This window comes from Carassius gibelio, chromosome B2 (assembly GCF_023724105.1).
Source record: "Carassius gibelio isolate Cgi1373 ecotype wild population from Czech Republic chromosome B2, carGib1.2-hapl.c, whole genome shotgun sequence".
NCBI classification, from domain to species: domain Eukaryota; kingdom Metazoa; phylum Chordata; class Actinopteri; order Cypriniformes; family Cyprinidae; genus Carassius; species Carassius gibelio.
In genome coordinates, this window is record NC_068397.1 from 16,017,375 (window position 1) to 16,039,960 (window position 22,586).

General features: G+C 36.0%; 3 protein-coding genes across 4 annotated transcripts; 1 reads left to right on the forward strand and 2 right to left on the reverse strand.

Annotated features, from left to right (window-relative positions):
* Positions 1–7,715: 7,715 nt before the first annotated feature.
* On the reverse strand, positions 7,716–8,772 carry LOC127951699 (relaxin-3-like). The gene is made up of 2 exons (XM_052549738.1): positions 8,512–8,772; positions 7,716–8,428 (listed from the first exon to the last, which is right to left on the reverse strand). Exons 1-2 carry the CDS (start codon positions 8,759–8,761, stop codon positions 8,202–8,204), a joined length of 477 nt encoding a protein of 158 aa, XP_052405698.1. The 5' UTR covers positions 8,762–8,772; the 3' UTR covers positions 7,716–8,201.
* Positions 8,773–10,154: 1,382 nt separating this feature from the next.
* On the reverse strand, positions 10,155–14,773 carry LOC127951474 (potassium voltage-gated channel subfamily V member 2-like). Its single transcript, XM_052549353.1, has 2 exons — positions 13,224–14,773; positions 10,155–11,991 (listed from the first exon to the last, which is right to left on the reverse strand). The coding sequence occupies exons 1-2, from the start codon at positions 14,541–14,543 to the stop codon at positions 11,653–11,655; spliced, it is 1,659 nt and encodes a 552-aa protein (XP_052405313.1). The 5' UTR covers positions 14,544–14,773; the 3' UTR covers positions 10,155–11,652.
* A 1,170-nt stretch (positions 14,774–15,943) lies between these two features.
* LOC127950417 (40S ribosomal protein S28) lies at positions 15,944–17,425 on the forward strand. Of its 2 annotated transcripts, none has more exons than XM_052547458.1 (4): positions 15,944–16,058; positions 16,335–16,382; positions 16,811–16,933; positions 17,302–17,425. In XM_052547458.1, the coding sequence occupies exons 1-3, from the start codon at positions 16,020–16,022 to the stop codon at positions 16,931–16,933; spliced, it is 210 nt and encodes a 69-aa protein (XP_052403418.1). In that variant the 5' UTR covers positions 15,944–16,019; the 3' UTR covers positions 17,302–17,425. The 2 variants fall into 2 exon arrangements, with proteins under 2 accessions (XP_052403418.1, XP_052403417.1); XM_052547457.1 differs by having other exon boundaries at positions 17,305–17,425.
* The last annotated feature ends 5,161 nt before the right edge of the window (positions 17,426–22,586 follow it).

Genomic DNA, 22,586 nt, shown 5'->3' on the forward strand with positions numbered 1-22,586 from the left:
CAGAATAATTTATGCACATGCAATTGTTAAATATCTCAACAAGTGCAGACAAACTGTTCTCAAAATAAAGAAAAAAAATATTTTGTATTTTTGAAAAAATTCTCCACCTACGCTCACTCCAGCTTGTGCAATGAGGCCAATTTTCAATCTGCAATCACAGAATGCCAATTCATCATTCAATTTCCTTGTGATAACATCTATGTTAGAGATGAAAGACTTCACGCATTTGTGAACGCACAGATATAAATAACTTTCCTCATTAATATCAATGATAGTTTACTGAGGACATCCTATTATGCTGGATGATAATGAGAATGGCGATGAGTGTTGGAAAGAATGAGGATAAAGATGCTCTCTTTGGTCCTGAAATAACCACAACCACGAGAGCTGTGGATCAGGCATTGCTTACATTGTTAGGACTTTTCACCACGTGAAAAAAAAAAAACAGCTTAATAAATCAACAGAAGAAATAACTTTAAATTAAATTCTATAAATACAGAAAGATTATTGTGGCATTTAGGTTAATGGAACAGAATTTGCAGTAAAAAAGAAAACCGATGTCATCGAAAGCCCCAACAGTACAAAAAAAAGATGTAAAGATTGTTATTTTAGACAGACATGCCTATAAAAATAATTATTATTATATAATGATAATATAATAATATATGATAACAGATATATGATAACAGAGCATTTCAGAAACTCATTTCTGGCATGTAGTTATTTGAAAATGATATGCTCCTAGGTTCTTACTAGCAAAGTCATAAAGTCTGCCCATTTATTAATAGAATAATGCAATAGAAAAATCAATATTGATATTATCACCAAACTCTAAAATAAGAAATTGTAATTGAAAATTTTAACTGTTGTAATATTTTGATACATAATATACCCTAATATGTATAATATTTAAAGATTTTGAGTAAAAACGAAATATTCAAATCCCATTATTTCATATTGGTCGAGGTTTAGTCACAGAGTATGTTAGATGGCATATAATGTCAAGGCATTTTACAATCCTGTCTATATTTTTGATAGATTCACACTTCATTGTTATATAACATGCAGTGCTACATGCAGTTATCAAAATTATCAGTAAAAAGCAGCTGTGATGTTTTGTATTTTTTTTTTTTTTTCAAATATGGATAGAGAATAATTTATCAGCGAAGGTCAATTTACTGTAGTGCATCCCAAAATGAAGTACGACAGCCTGCTTGCATAAAAACGAAAACTGAATCTCTCTCTTACACACACAAACACACACACACACACACACAGACAAACACACACACATATGTACTGCTTCAAATGCCTCTAATTTGAATAAGAATCAGGCAGACACTGCTGTCAGAGTTTGCACTGGATGGCATGCACAATTCAATATGAAGCATACAGTCCCTCGTGTCTGATTGACTGAGAGACATTACCTCTGAAACACGCATCACAGGGCAATACAATCTATGGAATGTAATGAGAATGATACGACAAATCAGCTCTTTCACATACAAGGATATTTTAAGGGGAAATGAAGGAGCTGAACCGAGCTGACAGAAGTCGTGATCTACAAAGATTATTATACATGCCTAGTGGGAGAGGACGAGGACCAGACTCAATACGCCAGACACATTTGCTTTTCAAAACAGAAATTACATTCTAAAATATTAAATATTGCATATTAAAATGTTACATTTTATGGCAGTATACAAAAAAGCAGTAAATTTAAAGTTGAAAGATTTGTTTGTTAAAAAACAGACAGCCTTGGTGTATTTTCATTGTAGCTTTTAATCAAGACCCTTTCAGTTCCATCGCCTGCACTGGTTAAGAAATTATATTTGTTTTATTATATTCATTTACACATTAATTTAGCTTTTTGCTGCTTTATTAATGTTGCAGTTGTCAAGAACGATGAGGAAAGCAAATTTTGATACCGGCCAGCTTGCTATGTGAAATTGATTGATTTAGTTATTAATGCCACTATAATTTCAAAACTAAATAAGGCCATAACTTAAAAGGAGATAAAAACACAAATAAAAAAACAAACATAACAAATAAAGTATGGGGGGAAACCCTCACTAAATGTGATTAAAAAACAAACATGTACCTAAAGGCACTTGGAGGTATGGAGATATTTTCCATCTTCCCTGACAACAGTTGTCTGTATAAATGAAAGGGCAACATTAAGATAGGTCAGAATAAATCATCACAAAGAAATGCTTCAAAGGCCTTGAGAAACCTTCTTTCATCACCTCTGGTCTGCCATTTTAAGGCTAATACAAACAGAGGGAACCACATGAAATACTAAATGTGAGGCGGTGAGCTGTGGCATTAAAACTTAAATGTCCAGTAAGTTACAGAATCTCCACTTCCTTACCTTTACACTTTACACATTTTCATTCACATCCTTCTGAACGCTCTTTGACGATGACATCAGCACAACAAATAAGATAATATGAAATAAATACATATAAACCGGTTCAAAATAATAAGCAGACGTAGTTTTCCAGAATAAAAAGGGTAGTCCACGCCGACACAATTCCTCGTTGTCCTGTGTGGACAGATTCTCGGTCTAGTGACGGGCATGCCCTCCAGCGCGTGAATATGCATGCGACCGATGGCGCGAGCACTCTCCGCGTTTCCTCTTCAATTTCATCTCCAGAAATTGAACGTTTGGCTCTTGAAAGGTATCGTATCTCAAACCGGAGTATAATAGAAAACACTTCCCCTGCAGTTAATTGGGCTGTACACGTCGTGACTAATTGAGAAAAAAGTAAAAATCGATACGATCGTGTGTTTCACGTGCAGCAACTAGTAGGCTACAGTATATTGGTCGCGAGATCCACACTGGACTGTCACGGCGTAGTATTGATCGAGGATCGTGAGAGGAGGGTTAAATGACCTTGTGACGTGTTGTAAATTGATGGGGGGATCCCTGTTCTATTTTTAGATCTTGGTTGTTGAGAGACTGGCGGGGGTGGATGAATAGGGTGGGGGCTCGGGGGTTCCCGTGCACGCACGAACCGCAGCAAAACTGATCATAGAATGATGCTCAAGGAGCTTTCGGAATAAAAGGATTTTACATATGGACGCACCATTGATGGAGACACCATTTTGCTGTTCTCTGATAAGGAGTGTTGTTGCCTTTACATCTCTTATGGCTTTTATAAATGCATGGAGCTAATTGTAAGCTATAAAACATACATTTTTGTAGCATTTGTTTCAGCATGTTTGATTGCTTTTTACAAAGCAACGATGTTTGTATTCAGTTCTGGATTACCATATGTTGTTATTTTTTATTGTGCATAAAATGCTTATAATTTTTAAATTTCTGTCCCATTTTTGGAGTATCATTAGGAGTCATTATAATGTGAATCTTTGCTGATACATCACATCCTGTGTGGATTTATACACATTGCTGCTGCTGGAGTCTGTATTGTGTACTGGTGCATATGCGCAGTGCAGGAGTGTGTGTTGTAGCCTATGTCTCAGAGTGACGGACATTTTGCATTTGTTTGCAGCCTGACAGTATATTTAATCTGGAAGACTACTTTAGTATGCGAACATCAGCTCAGTGGCATGTGAACTGTTTTACTGGAAATTGTCAAGTCAAGTACAGGCCCAGTCATCCCAATATTTTGTCTGCAGTGTATCTACCAACAATTTATGCTCGTGTCATTTGAATTTGTAGGTTTAGAATGCATTTCAGTCCCATATTACACAACACAACCGTAACCTATACAGTTATGGTGCATCAGAGTCAAAAGTAAAGCATTGCTCTTTTTTTCAATTATCTTTAAGAGAATTAGGAACGTTTGTGCATGAGGTTTGCCCAGGGGCCATTATTTGACATACGAGCAGCCTGTCACTTAAAGCAGAACTGAATGGGATTCAATTGTTTGTGTTAAACAACCTCAAAGTGACTTTATTACCAAAAGAGGGTGGAAATATTTTGAAGGGAAAACAGCAGGGTGTCACAGTCTGATGAGGCTGAGAATCAAACTGGAGTCAGTCGTTAACATGATTGCATCAGCAGATAGGCAGGAGTGAAAGAGAGTGAACCGAATGTTCTGATTTTTTATTTGATTACAGTGCCATACTTGATTAAACCCATCTAATTTCACTGTCCCACAGTTGCAGTCTCCTTTAACTGAAGACATACCATGGTACGAACGCAGGGAGTTATATGTCTAGCCTTTATTATCTGCAATGCTTATGTGAGACAAAGAAAGACCTTATGCATGACTTTGACACAGATTTGGTCAGGTTCTTTTCAGTTCCATGGTTGGTGTTCTTTTTTTGTTAGAGTAATACTCCTCACATAAAGCCTGAGCATCAGTAATACTCTCATTTTTGGAGTGAAATCTGCTTTCACACAAGATTATGTGTACTCTGCAGGAATGTATGATGTCCTAATTAAGCCCTCTCCATGACTTTCACAGCTGCACACATGAAGGAAAATGAGAGTCAGTCATCTTAAAATTCACCTCACTGCATTGAAAGCCATTCTAGAACATATCTGTTATCATTCAATGTCTTTTCATGAACTATTGACAGACATCCTGATTTACTATTGTAGACTTTTTTCTAGATATAACCAAGATAGTTAAAAAGGATAGTTCAACAAACCATAAAAGTTCTGTCATAATTTACTATCCCTCATGTTATTCACAACCTTTAGGACTTTCTTTCTTCCATGAAACACAAGTCAGTGATGTCCAAAACAACATTTTGGAAGTCACTGAATCTTCATTATACCAAAACAGTGAAGAAGAAAAAAAACGGAAATAAAGTTATACCAGTTTGGAACAACTTGACTTTAGGAGTAAAACAGTTCTTTAAAAAATAAATAATTTGATGGGTAAATACTTGTAAAACCTGCAAATTGTTAAAACATAAATCAATTATTGCAATTCCAGGGCCTGTAAAAGTGCATTTTACCAATTTTAAAATCAAGGTAAATTTTAACAGTAAATAAATTTATTTGGTGGGTTCTACATGGAAACCAGATCCTCCACTAGTCACGTTCAAATCTCAGGCTTTTTTCAGAGACTTTTCACTTTCAATGTACATATTGTATAAACCTCTCAATTCCAAGGATTGGCACCTGATGTATCAATAGAAAATCCTCCATAGCAGTCTCTATACAGACCTAATGACTCGTGAACTAAAAAAGCCATGTTAAATTAATGTTGAAAAACATGTATCGCTGGCAGCATTTGGACGAGTCATAGGTTATAGCTGATGAAATAATATTCAGCACTGTACAGCAATAGCATACTGCACTAATCTATAACATATGCATGCAAGACAGCATCCTTTTATTATTAATGGATTGTGTTCTCTTGATTGCTGAGAGGGACCACACGTGGTGATCAAATCTCAGTGGTGAAGCAGAGCCTATTAAGAGATCTCCTGTGAGGACATCCCTCACAATGTGTGCACTATATCACTGCATGTATGTCAGCCAGTGAGCCAGTTTGTGTATACAATCAGAATCTTTGTTGAATTCATTGAGCTGCATTTTCTGCATTAAATAGCAACCATCTAAACTGGGCTCAGAATAGGCATACTGCTTGCTCACCGATCAGCTACAGAGGGAATACATGTGTGAAACAGGGATCTCTGTTGCTCTGGTGTTTAACACGGTCACTTGTGAGGCATGAATGTTGCAGCGGCCTGTAATGGCATTGCAGCTCAGCACCACTGCAGTACACCTCCACTGAAGCCTTAATTATGCATGGCAGCTGTAGTGAGAACACCCACTCACTCACAGGGGAAGTGAAAGCAGATAAGAGGAGTGTAGAGTGGGAGTGGGTGAAGTCTGTTTGCGCTGCCGATGGGATGTAAGACTTAAAAAAACAGAGACTGTATATGCTGATAAGCTCTTTCAAATACAGTAATCAGATTTTCATAAGATGTCTTCTTTCTTTAATAATTGAGGCTAAACAGGGCTCCATACTGATATGAGAGCAGTAGAATCGGTGGCAACAAAATTGCACCAGAACCCGATATGGTAGCACCGGGGGGAGAAAACAAGCTAATAATAATCACTATATTACTATTGTATTTCATTAAAAAAAGAGCAGTTACTAATAATATTTCTCTCATGGAAATGTATTTTTGACAGGAAAGCACTGAGTTTGAGCTGGGCTGCTTGCAATTTTACGTATTACGAATGTAAAAACATAAAAAAAAATGTAAATGTTTTACACATGGGAGTAGAGACTGTACAAGACTGATTCTGCTTTGTATTTTACCTTCCACAGGTAAAACCAAGCATGGACACTACTATTGTAAAAAAAAAAGAAAAGAAAAAAAGTTGCTGCTTTTAACTAACTATTTTTAGGGAAAAAAATATAACTGCAAAAAAAACTGACATAGCTTAAACAAATTACTGTAAATACCACGACTCCTGTAATATATTTAAAACAAAATACATGACTATATTAATATTATCATTCAACATGAATACCACATTTCGGCCAAAACAACATGGTTGCAGTAGCGTGACTACAGTAGATCAATAGTACATGACAAATTCTAGTCGCAAATATGACCATTTACAGTCTGGGCACTGCTGAAGGATTTTATAGTCATAATAGTGACTATCACAATAGTCATAATCATAATCGGCCTAACCTTACCTGACACAAAGCGCTCTGATGATACTTGTGTGTTTCACAGTGAAACTGGATTTTTATAATTATACATTAATCATGGCGGAACTTACCTGATGATTTCAGAAAACAATAATGCACCGCATCTGCTATTAATTTATACAGATATATCCCTCTAAGGTGCATCATAAGTTCCTTATCTTCATTTGTCCTGGACTCTTGAATAAATGACAGACGCCCAGAGGAGGAAGATGAAGACATGCTATCAAGAGCAGCTGTGGCACAGCAGCTGGTCTGACAATGTGTATGTGGCCTGAATACACATCTACTCCTATTAGGTGCCAGAAGAAGGTCACTGCTTGTGTGCGTGCAAACGTGTTAGCATTGATTATTTATGAAACTATTTCATATTTGAGTCTTTGTGGCATTTTTAAACAGTGTCCATGGATTGTTGTTTTGCTTACGATTCATGTTGCCGTATTTTAAGCAAATTACTTTGATTCAAATGTGTTGAATGATTTAGTTCACTGTAAACAGCAAAACGTTATTTGGATGCGTTTTTGTCAAGTTTAAATGTAGAAAGTGATTTTGAAGTAGGCTAATGTTTTTACTACTAGTGGTGCCCCCTCTAGCGGTGAGTTTGTAATGTGTCACGTTGAGCTACTACATTCGTTTTCAGACAAATTACACATGCAAAAATTATTTTTATTCTACAGTCATCAAATAATTAGATGTTGTTTTCTATGTCAAAAATATAGTGCACCATTTACTATTTGAATTCTGAGAGTTTATTTTGCTGTTACTGAGGATTGATCAATACATTGGTCATTGCCTGCAAGTTCACAAAAATGCAATTTTTCAAAGATTATACTGGACACTTTCTTTGACTCTTTTAATTTATTGCACAAAAGTCCCTGTCAATGTCATCTGTCCTACAAAAATAATTCACCAGTCAAATATCACCAGTCTACCAGTCTATTATTCCTGTGTGTGTATGTGTGTGTGTGTGTGTGTGTGTGTGTGTGTGTGTGTATATATATATACATATATATATATATATATATATATATATATATATATATATATATGGAATCAGCCAACTATAATATATAACAAGCTTTAGTATAAAGTATGAAATAACACTATATTCACTCAATTTTATACAAATATCTTCCACCAACAATAATAATGATGGTAACATTTCACAGTAAATCTCACTTGTGCATCAACTAACAATGAGAAATACATTTGTTACAGTATTTATTAATAAAAAATAATCATTTTTAGTTCATGTTAGCTCAGGTCTGTTGAATCATAGGCTTTATCAACAGTTACAACTTTTTTTTTTAATTATTATTACAGTGTATAAGTGAATGCTAAAATTCACTTTTAACTTAAAATTAACTAAATAAATGCTTTGGAAGTATTCTAATTTTTAGTTCATGTTAGGTACCTAATGTTCACAAATGAAGCCATGTTACCATAATGGTAACTTAGATACAGTGTTTAATGAAGCATAGTTTAAAGTACCACATGCAGCTTCAGAAGGACTTGAGGGCAGAAGACATCTGAGCTCTATATCCGTCCTCAGCAGTATTGAATCAGTTCACTCATGGTACATCCTGAAGTGCAGCAGACTCCCGCTGGCCCCACATCACGGCGGGTCCTGGAGGACATGCTGAGGTCCTGCACAGTGGTGGAGTGTTCCAGAAGCTCTGCTGGTGGGCTTGTGTGCTGATGGGGGGCTGGACGCTCGTCCTCAGCAGTCAGGGTCCCTTTCTGGTGCGCAACGAGATCTCTGTTTTGTAAATTCCCTGAAAAAGGATATGGTGTATCAACATGAGAAGTTTCAACACAGAGAATAAAGTAAATAAAAGGTTTATGAATCAATAACTACACGAATGTCTGAAGAAGGCAAATCTACTATGAGGGTTTGCAAAGTGAAGGTCCGAATCAGGCGCGTTCCGTTTGAGTCGAGAGCTTCCACATGATGTGACCACCATCCGAATGAACTCACGACCACAAAGCTTCACTCGTACATCTTGACTCTCAGTCTTGGAAGCCTGGAGAAGAATTAAAACAGATAAAGATGCAAACCACTTCATACTCATGGTGTTTCTTGGGGTGATCATATTTGAATGCACCATATTCAAGTGTGTTCAGGTGCTGCAGGCTACTTACTAAACCAATTTGGGGGTTTTTATACCACCTCATCAGATCTGTGGCATGCATGGTTCTACAAGCATCTATCTGGCCTTGGATGAAGAAAATCATGTTCTGATCTTTGAGGCCTTCAAGCTGGAACGTATTTCAGATAAAACATGTCAGCTGTGATATATTGTATTGCCTCAAGGAAAGTTCAAGGAAAAATAGTGATAGCTGGTCACATTTTTCGTATTTACTTCTATTATCTCTTTTATGAGTTTACAGAAATGCGTCAATGAAATACTTTTAATAGAGTTGCTTCCATATATCACTAAATCTCCAATACATTTACTTAATGGTTATGATCATATTAATATGCACCTTTTATCTGAAAATCAACATTTGTGAGATTTAAACCGTTCCAATTCTTTAGATAACAATAATTTGTGAATTTATTGTTGAATATTGATTGTATTTAATGTCTATTTGTTAATGGTATGTATTAGTGGACACATTCATTCATTTGGATTGCTAGAGGAAATATTTTATTTTTAAGTGAAAAGGAAATGGGACAGAAGTCCCCTATAGTGGACTATTGTTGCTAGTGTTTTTCTTATTATGTATTTGGATTATTATTATTATGAATGTATTTTTTATTATCAGGGTTGAGTTACATGTAAAATGGTCACGTAATTTAATTACAAAATAAATGTAACTGTAATATGTTACAGTTAATGTGTAACTAAATTAGTTACTTATGAAAATGATTACAAAGGAGTGTAACATCTGAATATTTTCACGCTCATACAGATTTGATTGATTTCTTTAAATATGAGACATCAGTGTTTCAGTAATTTAAGACACGTGTTCATTTGACAACTGTTTATGTATATGCTTTATTTTTTAAGAATAACTTAAAAAATAAGGCATTGTTAGATGTTAGATTGTCAGTGTCATAGCTATGCAAAGATTTGATTTCAAAAACAGTATTGTAGCCAACTTATGCAAATGCAAAGTTACATTACATTAATAAATTCATTGAAATAGTTATACTACTTATTACATTATAAGTAGGGTAATACATTTCTACATTCCTAATGTTATTTAATAATTTTGTGAATTAGACATTTCAAACATCTTGATATTCATTATAAACTTTAGGCCAGCTGAATGGAATCATTTATAATTTATGTTATTTATGTAATGTTATGATATACAGTATGCATCTTCTGTAATTTTTTGTCATCTTTAAATGTTTTCATTTAACAGGAAATGTACACTGTGGGCATCTTACCTTATCTTCTCACTTTTACACATCAAGATCCTGGAAACGATCATCCTAAACAATATGGGTGCAGGGCACCTTCTTGAATGACCTTTAGCTATTCATTTGAATTTGATATGCTGATGATTTATTTGTGTTCGCTGTTGGGGTGGGTTAAACAACAGAGAAGGAATATATAATAAATATCAAACAGATACATTAGTTATTCCAGTGTCGTCTGAATTCACTAGATGATCCCATAATTGACCGTTATGCAGTAAATCCTTGCTGACAGTGGCAGAGGATGACCTTTGCTGTTCAACAAAGGCCACTAACATGCAGCTGTCAAGGGCTCTTGTCTTTACATTTTCTTAATTGAAGTTGAACATTTCACTCAAAACACTGGCATCATGGGTCCTCTTGATCCTGTAATCCTATTAGACATTAAGTCAGATCGCTTGACTTCTCACTTACAGTAGCTTACGTGCTCAATTAGCACTTAGATTGTTTTCAGAGAAGACAAAAAAAATGAATATGTTCATGGGAAAACAATACAAACAAAGCCTTTTACACCAAGCCAAAGGAAAGCAACCCCTCTGAGATTCACATTGTGCATGGGCTAAATACAGAAGATGTTACTGGTTTCATTTGCATGTAGTTTCATGGAGCCTACAGCTTTTTTATTACTGGTTATATAGTGAATTATGTATGTAGCAACATATATATGCTGAACTAGTTCTTTTTTATGAGCAGAAACAATTGTCTTATCTTTTACTAGTTTTCCAGTATATGCAAGTTGCAGAAATATGTTGTTATGTAACAGAGCAAAAGGGACTTTGTTATCTAAAAGTTTGATGATATGATGATCATATTATGTATTAAAGGAAGGATATAGGATTATAATGCATGGGGTAGAAAGAAAGGGGAACAGATATTAACAAGATTTTTTTAAATTATAGTATGGCTCTGGCTTACTGCGGACAGAGTCTTATAAATAATAAACAGTTGAGGAAATCCCCCTTCTGACCTTCAAAAACAGTCAAAATATGTGTAGTGCTAATCTGAAAGGGTGATAAAGTGCTTACTAAAGACTATGCAAATACAATGTTCATTATTATTATTATTATTTCTCAGTTTTATCAGTATATGAAAGCCATAGTATCTAAATGCACTTCACCTAGAAACTATATGAAAGCAACACTCCAAATACACCAAAAGGCCACATAAGTCTCACTTGATCCACGGAAATCCTTTTGGTTTTAATAGAGGAAAAAATATTTTCAGAATCTCAGGATTAATGTATGTTTTTATCGGTAAAGTGCAATTCCACCACCTTACAGAGAAGCCATGATGGATCAAATCATTCTAATAGTTTGTGTTGACCTTATAATACAAATAATGCAAATAATAGTGTTCAGTCTGTGATGTAAATCCCTTTGATATGAATCCATCTTTTTGCCAGACAAATGAACAGGGACTGCTGAAAATCAGCACAAGCTCACCGAAGATCCTCAGCGACATGCCATTTGTAAGTCATCTTAAAGCTAAAGGCTTAATTTTCTTTAACCTGGCGTTCACCCATCCTTTAAATCCTGATTTAATTCGAGGCCGGGAACCTGAGCTCACTGTTCAAGGGCAGCGAGGCAGTCGAGGTGACAAGGACGTTGTTCGCTGATGACACTGGTCAATGTGATGCCTATTGTCCTCATCAGAGTCCTCAATTGGAGGCTCGAAGCAGTTCTCTAATTTTCTTTGCAGTCTTTTCTTGAGGTTCAAACCCCGCTGGACTTTTGTGTTAGTGTACTCCTGGGCCTTCAACTTGGCATAATAGTCAGAAAATTTGTTAAACAGGATGGAGATTGGCATCCCGTTTAGAATAATACCAAAAGATATACACCCAAAAGCCACCACTCGACCGGAGTAAGAAATGGGCACCACATCTCCATATCCCACAGTAGAGATGCTCACCTGTAACAGTGTAAAAAAAAAACACTCCACATGAGTTTATCAGCTTAGATGAACTGGACAAATTGGCCATAGTGAGTGTGTGTGTGTGTGTGTGTGTGTGTGTGTGTGTGTGTGTGTGTGTGTGTGTGTGTGTGTGTGAAGGAGTGAGTGTGTCCGAGCACTGGGGTTGCACGAGTGCACTCTCAGTACTGGTTTGCGGAAGGAAGGGCATCTGGCGTAAAACATGCCAAAACAGTCCACTCTGCTGTGGCGACCCCTGATAAAGGGAGCAGGCCGAAAGGAAAGAGAGAGATATGAGTTTATCAGCTTAGAATTTGGCATGCAAGTCAACTTAGTCAGACTTAGTAAGCCCCAGGAAGTTCTAAACTAATCTAACTTTTCCAATCAGCATGGGTGCCTCCAATTGAGCGGCATTAGATATTATATAAGATTAAACACAGCTGCCAGAAGATAAAGACTAACCATTTAAAGAGGATAGGAGGATACAACAGCCACAGCAAAAGATGATAATGAATGCAAGTGATGCAATTAAAAAATGCACATAATGATTCCCAATTGTTTTATTTGTTCTTTTTTATATGATTCAAGTGAAAGCTTATATATATTCAAACCCAAATGTGGACACCCCATTCAAAAGAAAAGGTTTTGCTACATAAACTATATCTGGCAATAAGTGGAAATTAAGATCAGAGCTATACAGTATCCATAGAGAAACATTTTTATTAAAAAGTAGAACGGCAAAGAGCTTCTGAACCAAGTAAAACTGTTTACTGAATGATTATTTCAATACTATTGTAGTATTTATTCATATTTTGAAATATATATTCATAAATCAAGTATTTATATTTTATCGCACCTTTTTGTATTTTAATTCGATTGCTATTCGATAACAACACTCTAGTGTGGAAGACTAGGGTGATCTTTACACAGCCCAAACCTGATCACCATTGGTCCCCTGTGAGACCACTCCATCGTCCCACATCAGTGTCTGACCTCACTGATGCTTTCAACTCTGAATGGAAGCAAATCCCCACAGCCATGCACTGACACAGAGCTGAAAGCCTTCCCAGAATAGAGGAGGCTGATATAGCAGCAAAGCCCTAATAATAGCCATGGTTTTAAATCTATTTGCTAAATTAGCAGTAGCACACATAGATCTGGCCATGTGTATGTATGTATGAATTATACTGCAGATGTGATGACTGATTTGAGATGTTTTGAGACGTACTCACCGCTGCCCACCACCAGGCATCTGGTATACTGCTAAACGGTGTTCCTACAACATCCTGCTCCACTGAGTGCATTAGGGCGGAGAAGGTGAAGATCCCCATGATAATGAACAGAAACAGGCAGCAGACCTGTTCAAAACACTGGCGAAGAGTGAAGCCAAATGCCCGCATGCCAGTTGAGTGCCTCGCCAGTTTCAAAATGCGAAAGATTCTCATGAGTTTGACGACTTTGAGCACTTTGCTAACTTTGCTAACCCTCGCCATCGTTTTCAGATCATCTTGAACGCTGAGATCTTCCTGGTCGGCAAAAGCCTCAAATATCAGCTGGATAAAGTAGGGCATGACAGCCACTAAGTCTACGAAATTAAGTGCGCTCTTCAGAAAATGCTTGACGTCGCAAGTTGTCAGCAAGCGAAGGAAGTACTCAAAGGTGAAGAAGAGAATTGAAGTGATCTCCACACACTCCATGTAGGTTCTTCCATAGATTTTATAATCTTTCAGCTCGCTCACAGTGTTTAGAGTCATCGCTACAATGGAGATAAGCACAAAGAGGCTGGAGAACACAGCAAAGGCCTTAGCAGCCATCGAGGAGTATGGATTCTCCATCAGGTCCCACAGCATCTTACGAATACCTCCAAAGATCATTGTTTTGAAACCCTCCTCATTATGCTGGGGCTCGATTTCCGCCATAAGCTCCCGGTTCACTTTCAGCTGGTCTCTTATCTCGTCTAGTTTCTCCTCGTAGAGAATGCGACAGCAGCGAGGAGTTTCCCTCAAACGCAGGCCCCAAAACGTCATCTCCTCCTCAAAATTGACAGGGCAAAGACTCTCCATTACCCATAACACATTGCTACAATAGAAGTGGAAGATGTAGTGGAAGAAAGTGGGATCCCGGTCAAAAAAAAACTCATTAGTGAGCACACAATAGTCATCACAGAGCGTTAGCTGCTTGACAGGATCTTTGCACAGGGCTAAGCTGCCTATTCTGGTTTTAGGGTATCTGATAGCCAAGTGCTTGGGAATGGTAAAGAGTTTTCCACCTACGTTAACATTGATCACAGCTGAATGACGGTGTGGCATCTTTGCTGCTTCGGTCTCACTGCCTTTCCTCTTTTCTTGATCTCTTTTGTCACTTGCCTGAGGTGATGGAGTATCGAGGTTGTCCATCGATGTCCAAGGTTTCACAGAGCTGTCTTGTGAAAACGGAAAGGCACTCTCTTCTTCTTCTATACTCCGTGAAAAGCTGGCATTAAGTTTGACACTCGCAAAAAGACTTGAACGTCTCTTTTTTAGCCTATTCAGATGCCTTCTTGGATGATCCATTATTATGGTTGCTTGAGGAATGGGTAAAGCACTGAAAAGAGACTAATTTCTTGTTACTAATGAAAGCAGAAAAATATTCAGATTTTACATTTCTTGTACACAAGTCCCACTTCCCTTTAAAATGCGTATCGGTTTGCAGCTTCAAGGAAATTTCCAGCCAGATTGAGAAAACATATTCCACTGCTTGCAGCTTTTTAGAGTTAGCAATATAGCTAAAAAGAGAGAAAGCAAAAGCAACTGTATTTGTTTCAGCTCAACTGAAGATCAAGAGTTGGGATTTGTCCCACTTGACTGATGCCATAATCCACTTGCTGCTCTTTCTGTCCTCAGCAGAGTTAAAAATAAAGTCATGAGGATCAGTGTTGTGATTTAAGGATTGAGCCCTTGGAGGAGGAAAGGAAAAGGATGAATAGCAGTTACAGGGATACTGTAAGGTCATTAAAAGCTCACAACAAATTTCTGTTTATTTTAAGTACACATGAGTCCATAGTTGTGCTCAGACTGATATTTAAACAATTCAGCGCGAATCCAATATTAATAAGTAAGTGAAGTGAATAAGTGAGTAAGTGAAATTAAAATTAAAATTCTTTAATCCCATAATTTCCGTATCTTGTTCTGTATTCTTTCCTCTTTCATATCCTCTCCACTTGTGCACATTTTACCATCAATTTGATTAGACAAAACCTAAATTAACATAAACTAAATATATATCTACGGTCATAGTTAAGACTATATGAATAAATAGCTTGCAGAAAAACTTAGATACATTGAAACCCATCAAATTGCCTTCTCATAAACTGATGGAAAAATCTATATCAGTTGCAAAATATGTTCTGAAAAAACTACAATAGTTTTGTGTAACTCAAGTAAATGTAATACAAGTTCTTGACCAGTTCTTTGGTCATAGATGTCTCTTCTGGTTTTAGGGTGTGTGCAGATTTTGTTCTTCTTCTTCATTTAAACCATACTACAGATCATTTTGACTTTATTTATTAATTTAATTACCACATATCAAAGGTTCAAAGAAACATGTAATCTTTTACTTGTTCTTTTTTTAGCACATTTAACACGTTTACCCCATTACTTTACAGAATCTCATAGACCTGCATTACTATTAATACTGTAGTCTACAATATTGTATGGTCGAATCTATGTTTAAAAATAATCATACTGACATAATCAAAAAAAAACTCCATCTTCAGGAGAGTTCAGATATGGCATTTGTACAGTTGTTCGTGCAGCTGCTCCTGGATCAGTAAGTTCCCCCGTGATCCCGGAAACGGAAACAGGTTTGTTGTTGCTGTAAAACTATATTTTTATTAACACAAAGTCTTTTTTTATACTATTTAATTTTTTTTAAACTATACCAACATATAACTGCAAATAAAACCTGATCAATTAAAAATGTGCTTTTAACTGCGGATATATAAAAGCCGTCGAGACCACGTGACTTCCTTTCCGAACTAAGCTGAAATCATGGATGCCAGCCGCGTGCAGCCCATCAAACTCGCTAGAGTAAGAAAAAATAAATTCCATGAATATTTACGGTTCAATCGTGTGATATAATACGCATAAAATGAAATATATTTAATTTCAAGTCTTATTCGTCCTAAAGAAACTCAAAATCATCCCACAGTACGCTCAAGAGTATAGCGGTGTGTGTCTCAGTAGGCCTTTAGTTAGCATTAGCATATTTCTATCCGGCAGATTTGATCGCGAACAACTGTTTTCACCACACATGACGTTAAATAATATACGTTTTATTGGTTTTAATCGTGTTTTTTGTTACAGGTTACTAAAGTGCTGGGAAGAACCGGCTCCCAGGGGCAGTGTACCCAGGTAAGCTCGGACTCATGCTCCGTGTCATGTGTAACACGAACAGGGACGGTTCTTTTGCGGATTATTTGATTAGGAAAAACACCATTTTATGTCCTGAAAGTTAATTAGGTTGTGTTGTCTATAAGTCACTTTATAAATGTGACGATTTTATAGGAGACTAATGTCCTAGCTTGCAACCCAGATCTACTGCACGTTAGAATCTATAAATGTATTCAATATTGTAAATGTTTATGTTCAGTATGACAGAAAATCGCTGTTTTTAAAACGTATTTTCCCTCATAATACTGATGGCAATCTGTAGATATTGCATATTGTAGTTGGACTTTAAAAATGTGATTTGTTGCGGTCAAATTTGATGTGCAGTTGAATTGATTTTAAAGTATTAGTTTGATTCTTTTCTTAAGACTAAATATATTGTCCTTTCATAGGTGCGCGTTGAGTTCATGGATGACAGCAACCGATCCATTATCAGAAACGTGAAGGGCCCAGTAAGAGAAGGAGATGTCCTGACACTTCTGGAGTCTGAAAGAGAGGCCAGGAGGCTTCGCTAGGTCAGTAAACATCACTCAACAGCTGGCCTGTTATATATCGATCACCGCAGATTCTCCTGTAATGTGTTTTAGATGGGATTAAGAATGCTTAGAAATAAAACAACAGGTTTTAATGTAAAAAGGTCTTTTATACATAAGAAGCAATTTTCATTTTTTAATACTCAGTAAATCTGACTGAAAGGTCTCTTTAAAGTTCTCTCTCCCAGTTTTCAAATTTATGCTTATTGACCGTCTGTTATGTGCTAGACTCTAATCATATTCCAACATCAATCAGTCATAATAAATTGCCACAGACCCTTTTCCAGTCTGTATTGTGGATGGATATAGATGTGCTTGATTGTACTTTATAATTTCTCTCTTTCTCCCAGCAGTGCACATGTGAAGACCTGCAGTGGTCAAAGCAGGACTCGTGGAGAGCATCAACATCAGCTCTACAGTTGGCAGAACAATGTCATTTGTGCGCAGTTTGAAATAAAATGTCGTTGTGAATAAGTTGTTCTCTGTTTTTATTATGAATAATGTTTAAGGTTACCTTGAGTTTTACAATTGCAATGAAGTACTAATAGCATGTTTCCCCGGTTTAATGTGAGATTCAGTCAGATCCAAACCAGATGTAAGCAGTTCAATTTTGTGTACTCCAGAATTTAGATGTGAAGTGATTTGTGTGCCAAACTTTGTGTGTCGGGAACTAAAAAAGTCTAAAATTCAGATTTGATGGGTCTTAAACATATTTGGTCACATTACCGCTAAAATATCTCCAGTCTGACAGACCTAATGATGGTTTACAATCATTGGATAGACAAAAAAATCTCCCCTGCGGTAGTTAATGCATCATCAGAGAGAATCACCGTAGCAGAATACAGGTCGAGCTACCTCCTTAATGTTCTCAATAATAATATAGCTCAAGCTACAGCTGATCAGCCTTCTAGCTAGCTTCTAGGTTTTTTTTTTTTTTTTTTATTACTTGCCCCACCGGACCAATAGCCTGATTAAAATGTAAGTGACAAAAGTGAGGATGATTCTTATTTTATCAGCATACTGTACATTCAATGTAAACAGCGATTGATAATGGATAGTGTATTTCAGAATAAATTTTTTACACCACCAAAAATCTCGGTGATGCAGGGCTTTTGTGTGGATATTTTGCATGGAATATTGTCTGCCGATATGAAAAGTTCAATGTATATCTTAGTAATATTGATATATATTAGCAGTGATAATTTGTTTTCTTTTTACGTTAAACACAATAAATATGTAATAATGCATATTTCCAGTTTCCAGGTTTAGGTCTTAAATTTCATATAAGGTGGTATTAAAAGGGTCTTAAAATTCTTAAATCTAGCTTTTTCATGTCTGTAGAAACCCTGTTTAAACCAGCCCTGACATTCAACATTACCCAACATTACGGCTCTGTGACTAACCCTTGTTTATGATGTTCATTTTGAGTAGCGAAGGCCTCAAGGACAGTTTTAATCATTTTCACAGAGCACAGAGGTTACTGCAGGACAAGGATAATTTGACCTCAGCAAAAGTGCAAACAAACATAAATCCCTAAACTTTGTATCATTTAATTAAATCTAATCAAAGTACACGGGCCCCAACTGTCCAAAAAAATATTAAGCAGCACAACTTTTTTCAACATTGATGATAATCAGAAATGTTTCTTGAGCACCTAATCAGGATATAAGATTTCTGAAAGTTGATGTGATACTGAGGACTGGAGAAATAATGCTGACAATTCAGCTTTGCGTCATAAGAATAAATTACATTTTAAAATATATTAAAACAGAAAACAGTTATTCAAAATATTTTCGTATTTGACAATATTGCTATATTTTATTATTATATTTCAAATTAGTACTTTTCTTACTTTATTTTTGATCAGATAAATGAAGCATCATTGAGAGATGTATTCAAAAACAAGGGGAAAAAATCGTAGAAACTGCAAATCTGTCAACACTAGTGCACATCTTCATCAAAATATTTCAAATGTTTTTTTCAGTATCTTATTATTGTAATGTTTTTTTCGCTATAACAAGGAACAAAACACGCTGTTCTTAAGTTGTAGATCTTGTTTTGTCTCAAGACGACGGCAGTGTGTTTTTCACCAAGCTAAGCCAACAGAAGTGAAACAAGGCAAGGTTCAAGGGCACTTGATGTTATGTTCTGATGTTCTGGTGAGCTTGTAAGGTTGAGAACTACGAATCACAAACAAGCCTGATTAGACAATACATGACCTCAGAAAAAAAAAAGCATAACCAACAATGCTGGTTTTATCTGTGGAAAACAAGTCTGCTATCTAGATTTTACTGTTATTGCTTTGGGTCACTCAGAGTTTATAACCTTAGGCACAACTCTATCCTATATGCATTACAAATATGACTGATCATGTAAAAATAATTAAGTCTTGCAGTTATGTAACAGTGTCTGTACATGTATAATGGGATGCCATATATCTTTGTGTCAATTTTGTGTTATGTGACACATGAGCTTTCATGTACTCAGTCTTTGTTTTGTTTTGAAGAACAGGTTACTAGACACCAAAAGGAAGATGACTGAAAACAAAGACCACAGCATTTCAATAACTGGCTGTCACATTAGACAAAGCAGACAGCACGAACTCATGCATGAAGCAACATGAAGTCATGCATGAAGTCGCTCTTGGCCTATTTATTTGAATTTTTTCAGCATTGAGTTTCTTGAAAATGGCATCAATAAACATGATTTTGAAAGGAAACGTTTTTGCTTTCAGTAATGGATCAATTGCCGGAATGTACATTAGTGAATATCCATACCATACCATATACTTTATATTATGTTTTAGACAACAGTTAGTTGCCATATTCTGTGTATCACTCCACTTGTCTGTATTTGTGTTTCTGACCTAATGCATTTGCAGAGATTAACAGCGACTCTTTGCAGGTTTGTTACACCAGTAGGTGGCAAAAGTCATGGAATCTTTCATTCAACACATTCGTTTCAAAACACAATACTGCAACTGTAGCTGTGTCTCTATTTTAAGGGCTGCATCCATAGCCCCTGTGAAGGTTGAACTGAGTGTTGTTTAAATGGGACCATCTTTCTTATGTAAGGTTGATTTCTTATGTAAGGTTGTGTACTTAATAGGCTCTTGACGCCTAGTAAGTATACGACAGCTGAAGTTTATGAGCAAGTTTACAGTTTGTATGAGTCTTGGAAATGGGACATTCTTTGTTGCAACACTGTGATGTATTCAGTCTTGGCTTGGCTATTCAGCTTCTCGCTCTTTTTTTGTAAGAATCATTAACTGATTCAATGATTTATTAATTAACAAAACTCTACTACTCCGAGACATGCCGGTTTATTATTCTGCTTCGGATTTGTATGGAACTGTTTTGGTTGGTGGTGCAAAAGAAGATAAATACATGCTATAAAGGAAATCTAGACATAGAAACAGTATCTTTAAATGAAGAACCAGCAGACATTAGATGTCACAAATGGATTCTCTGAAAAAGGCACCAACGTGTGAGGTAGATTTTCTGTAAATCCCATCCAGTTCCCACAGAGTTAAACATCTTTCCACTTCTGGAATATGTATAGACATGTGGCATATCATCTTTGCAGATCATGGAAAGATTCACTGTCTGCACGCCCCCAGTTTTCCGTTGTATAGGACTCCTTAAGGGATTAAAGGTCAACAATTCTTAATGTTGCTTATTTTTAAAAGCCACAGGGGGTTGACTATAGCAGATGTTCTGCAAGTTAAATAGGTCCCAACTAGAAAGTGTTTTCTAACATGTCGAACTCCAATCAAACTTCACTGACAGGAATGTTACACAATGAGCTGCAACCTGATTCTAGAGCTGACAGGGCATCCAGGGGTGAATATACAAGAAAAACGACATTGTTTACAGATACACAAAGCATGTATTCATTAATCTGGCAAGTTCAACATGACTGCTAAACATTGGCTCATTGCTGATTGAAAAGCAAGCGATTTATGTGAGAAAATCTTTATTTATGAGTCGCTTTACTCAGAAGCATTAAGTGTTGCACTAGTCATTTCTCTAGAATGACTATGCACAGCCAACTCCTTAAAAGGAAATCTTGTATGTGTCGCAGGAAATTAAAAAGGCCTATGGTTTATTATTTTAAAGAGAGAGAGAGAGAAGTGAGACTTGTGTATAAAAAGCATCTTGCATATGTATAGACTAAATGTCTGGAGCAAGCGAATGAATGTCAGCTACAATAAAACCCAACTGTGCATCACATTTAACAGTAAAACAAAAATTTAAATGCATCTTATGATTCATTTTCAATTTTGGCAGTCAGCATATGAAAATTTTCCCCACAGTGCAAGTATATTGTTGTTCAATATAAATTCAAAATATGTATAAATTCAAAAAAATAAGTGTTTATTTTCTAAAATCAATAATATGGTCCTGTGCCTAAACTTGTATGGATCAGTATTCAGTGTACACAGTGTACATATGCATCTGAAAAGTATGTGTATACCCAAAAGAATTGAACAGATTCAATACAAAACTGGTTTACTCCGAACGTGTGCCAAAACATTTAGGATTCATAGCCTCCTTGAGATAGTGGCCTGTGAATGTACAACGGCACAAATTAACGGAGCTAAACCTGGGACTATCGGTGCATGGCAATGTTTTTCTTCTGACATTTTGGAATATGTGAAGGAATGACCATGTAAAAAACAAATGTTCTCCTTTTTTTACACTTTCAAATTGTAACTTATTGATAATATGTCGGTTGCTCCCGCTTCCCTGTTTGTATGTTGGTTTGGCTGGATGTTGTTTTGTTAATATAAAAAATACAAATTTGATAAAAAAAAAAAAAAAAAGGAAAAAATAAGAGTTTAACAGATTCAGCGATGCACCATGCATGCTTCAGTGTGAATGAGAATACAAGACTGCAATTTAAATCTGTTTAAATCTGTCTCTCATATTTGCAGGATCTGAATGAATGCTTAACAAAAAAACAGCATAACTGAAAGGGCACAGGGAATATCAGATGTCAGCAAGAGTTCATGGATAATATTCGTGGATAAGCGACAGCTGCTGCATCTTGGCATATCAGAGTGTCATATTAAACTAACCCGATGGTGCCAAGTTGCTGTCCACTGCTGATTAATCTGTAGCCGTTGATTGAGACACAACATTACACAGTCGCTCCAAGCTATCAGACATAACAGACCTGTTAAAAGGTTTAGATGATCTATAGAGGTATGTAAACTTATGATCAGAATTGAATTTTTTATTTAATCTAATGTGAACTGATGATATTAAACATTTCATGGGAATAAATTACATTATATTTCTTATGTAATCTAGAGAATTATATAACTTTATTTTCATGATAATGACTTCTGGATGATTATATTTATGCACAGTTGTGTTGTGAAAGAGTTTTACACATTTGTTGTTCTTTTCTTTTTTTTGCCTGCAAAATGCCTTTGGATAAATATTAATTTATGCGCCTAGAAATTAATACTCTAAAGAACTATTATATAGCACTATATATACAATGGAGTCCCAAAAAAAATTGAAAATAGCAAATAAATGTTATTAATGAATTAATAAATATATATGACATTCTAGAAATGTTTAAATGAATAAGAAATGCAGGTGCATCTCAAAAAGTTTGAATATCA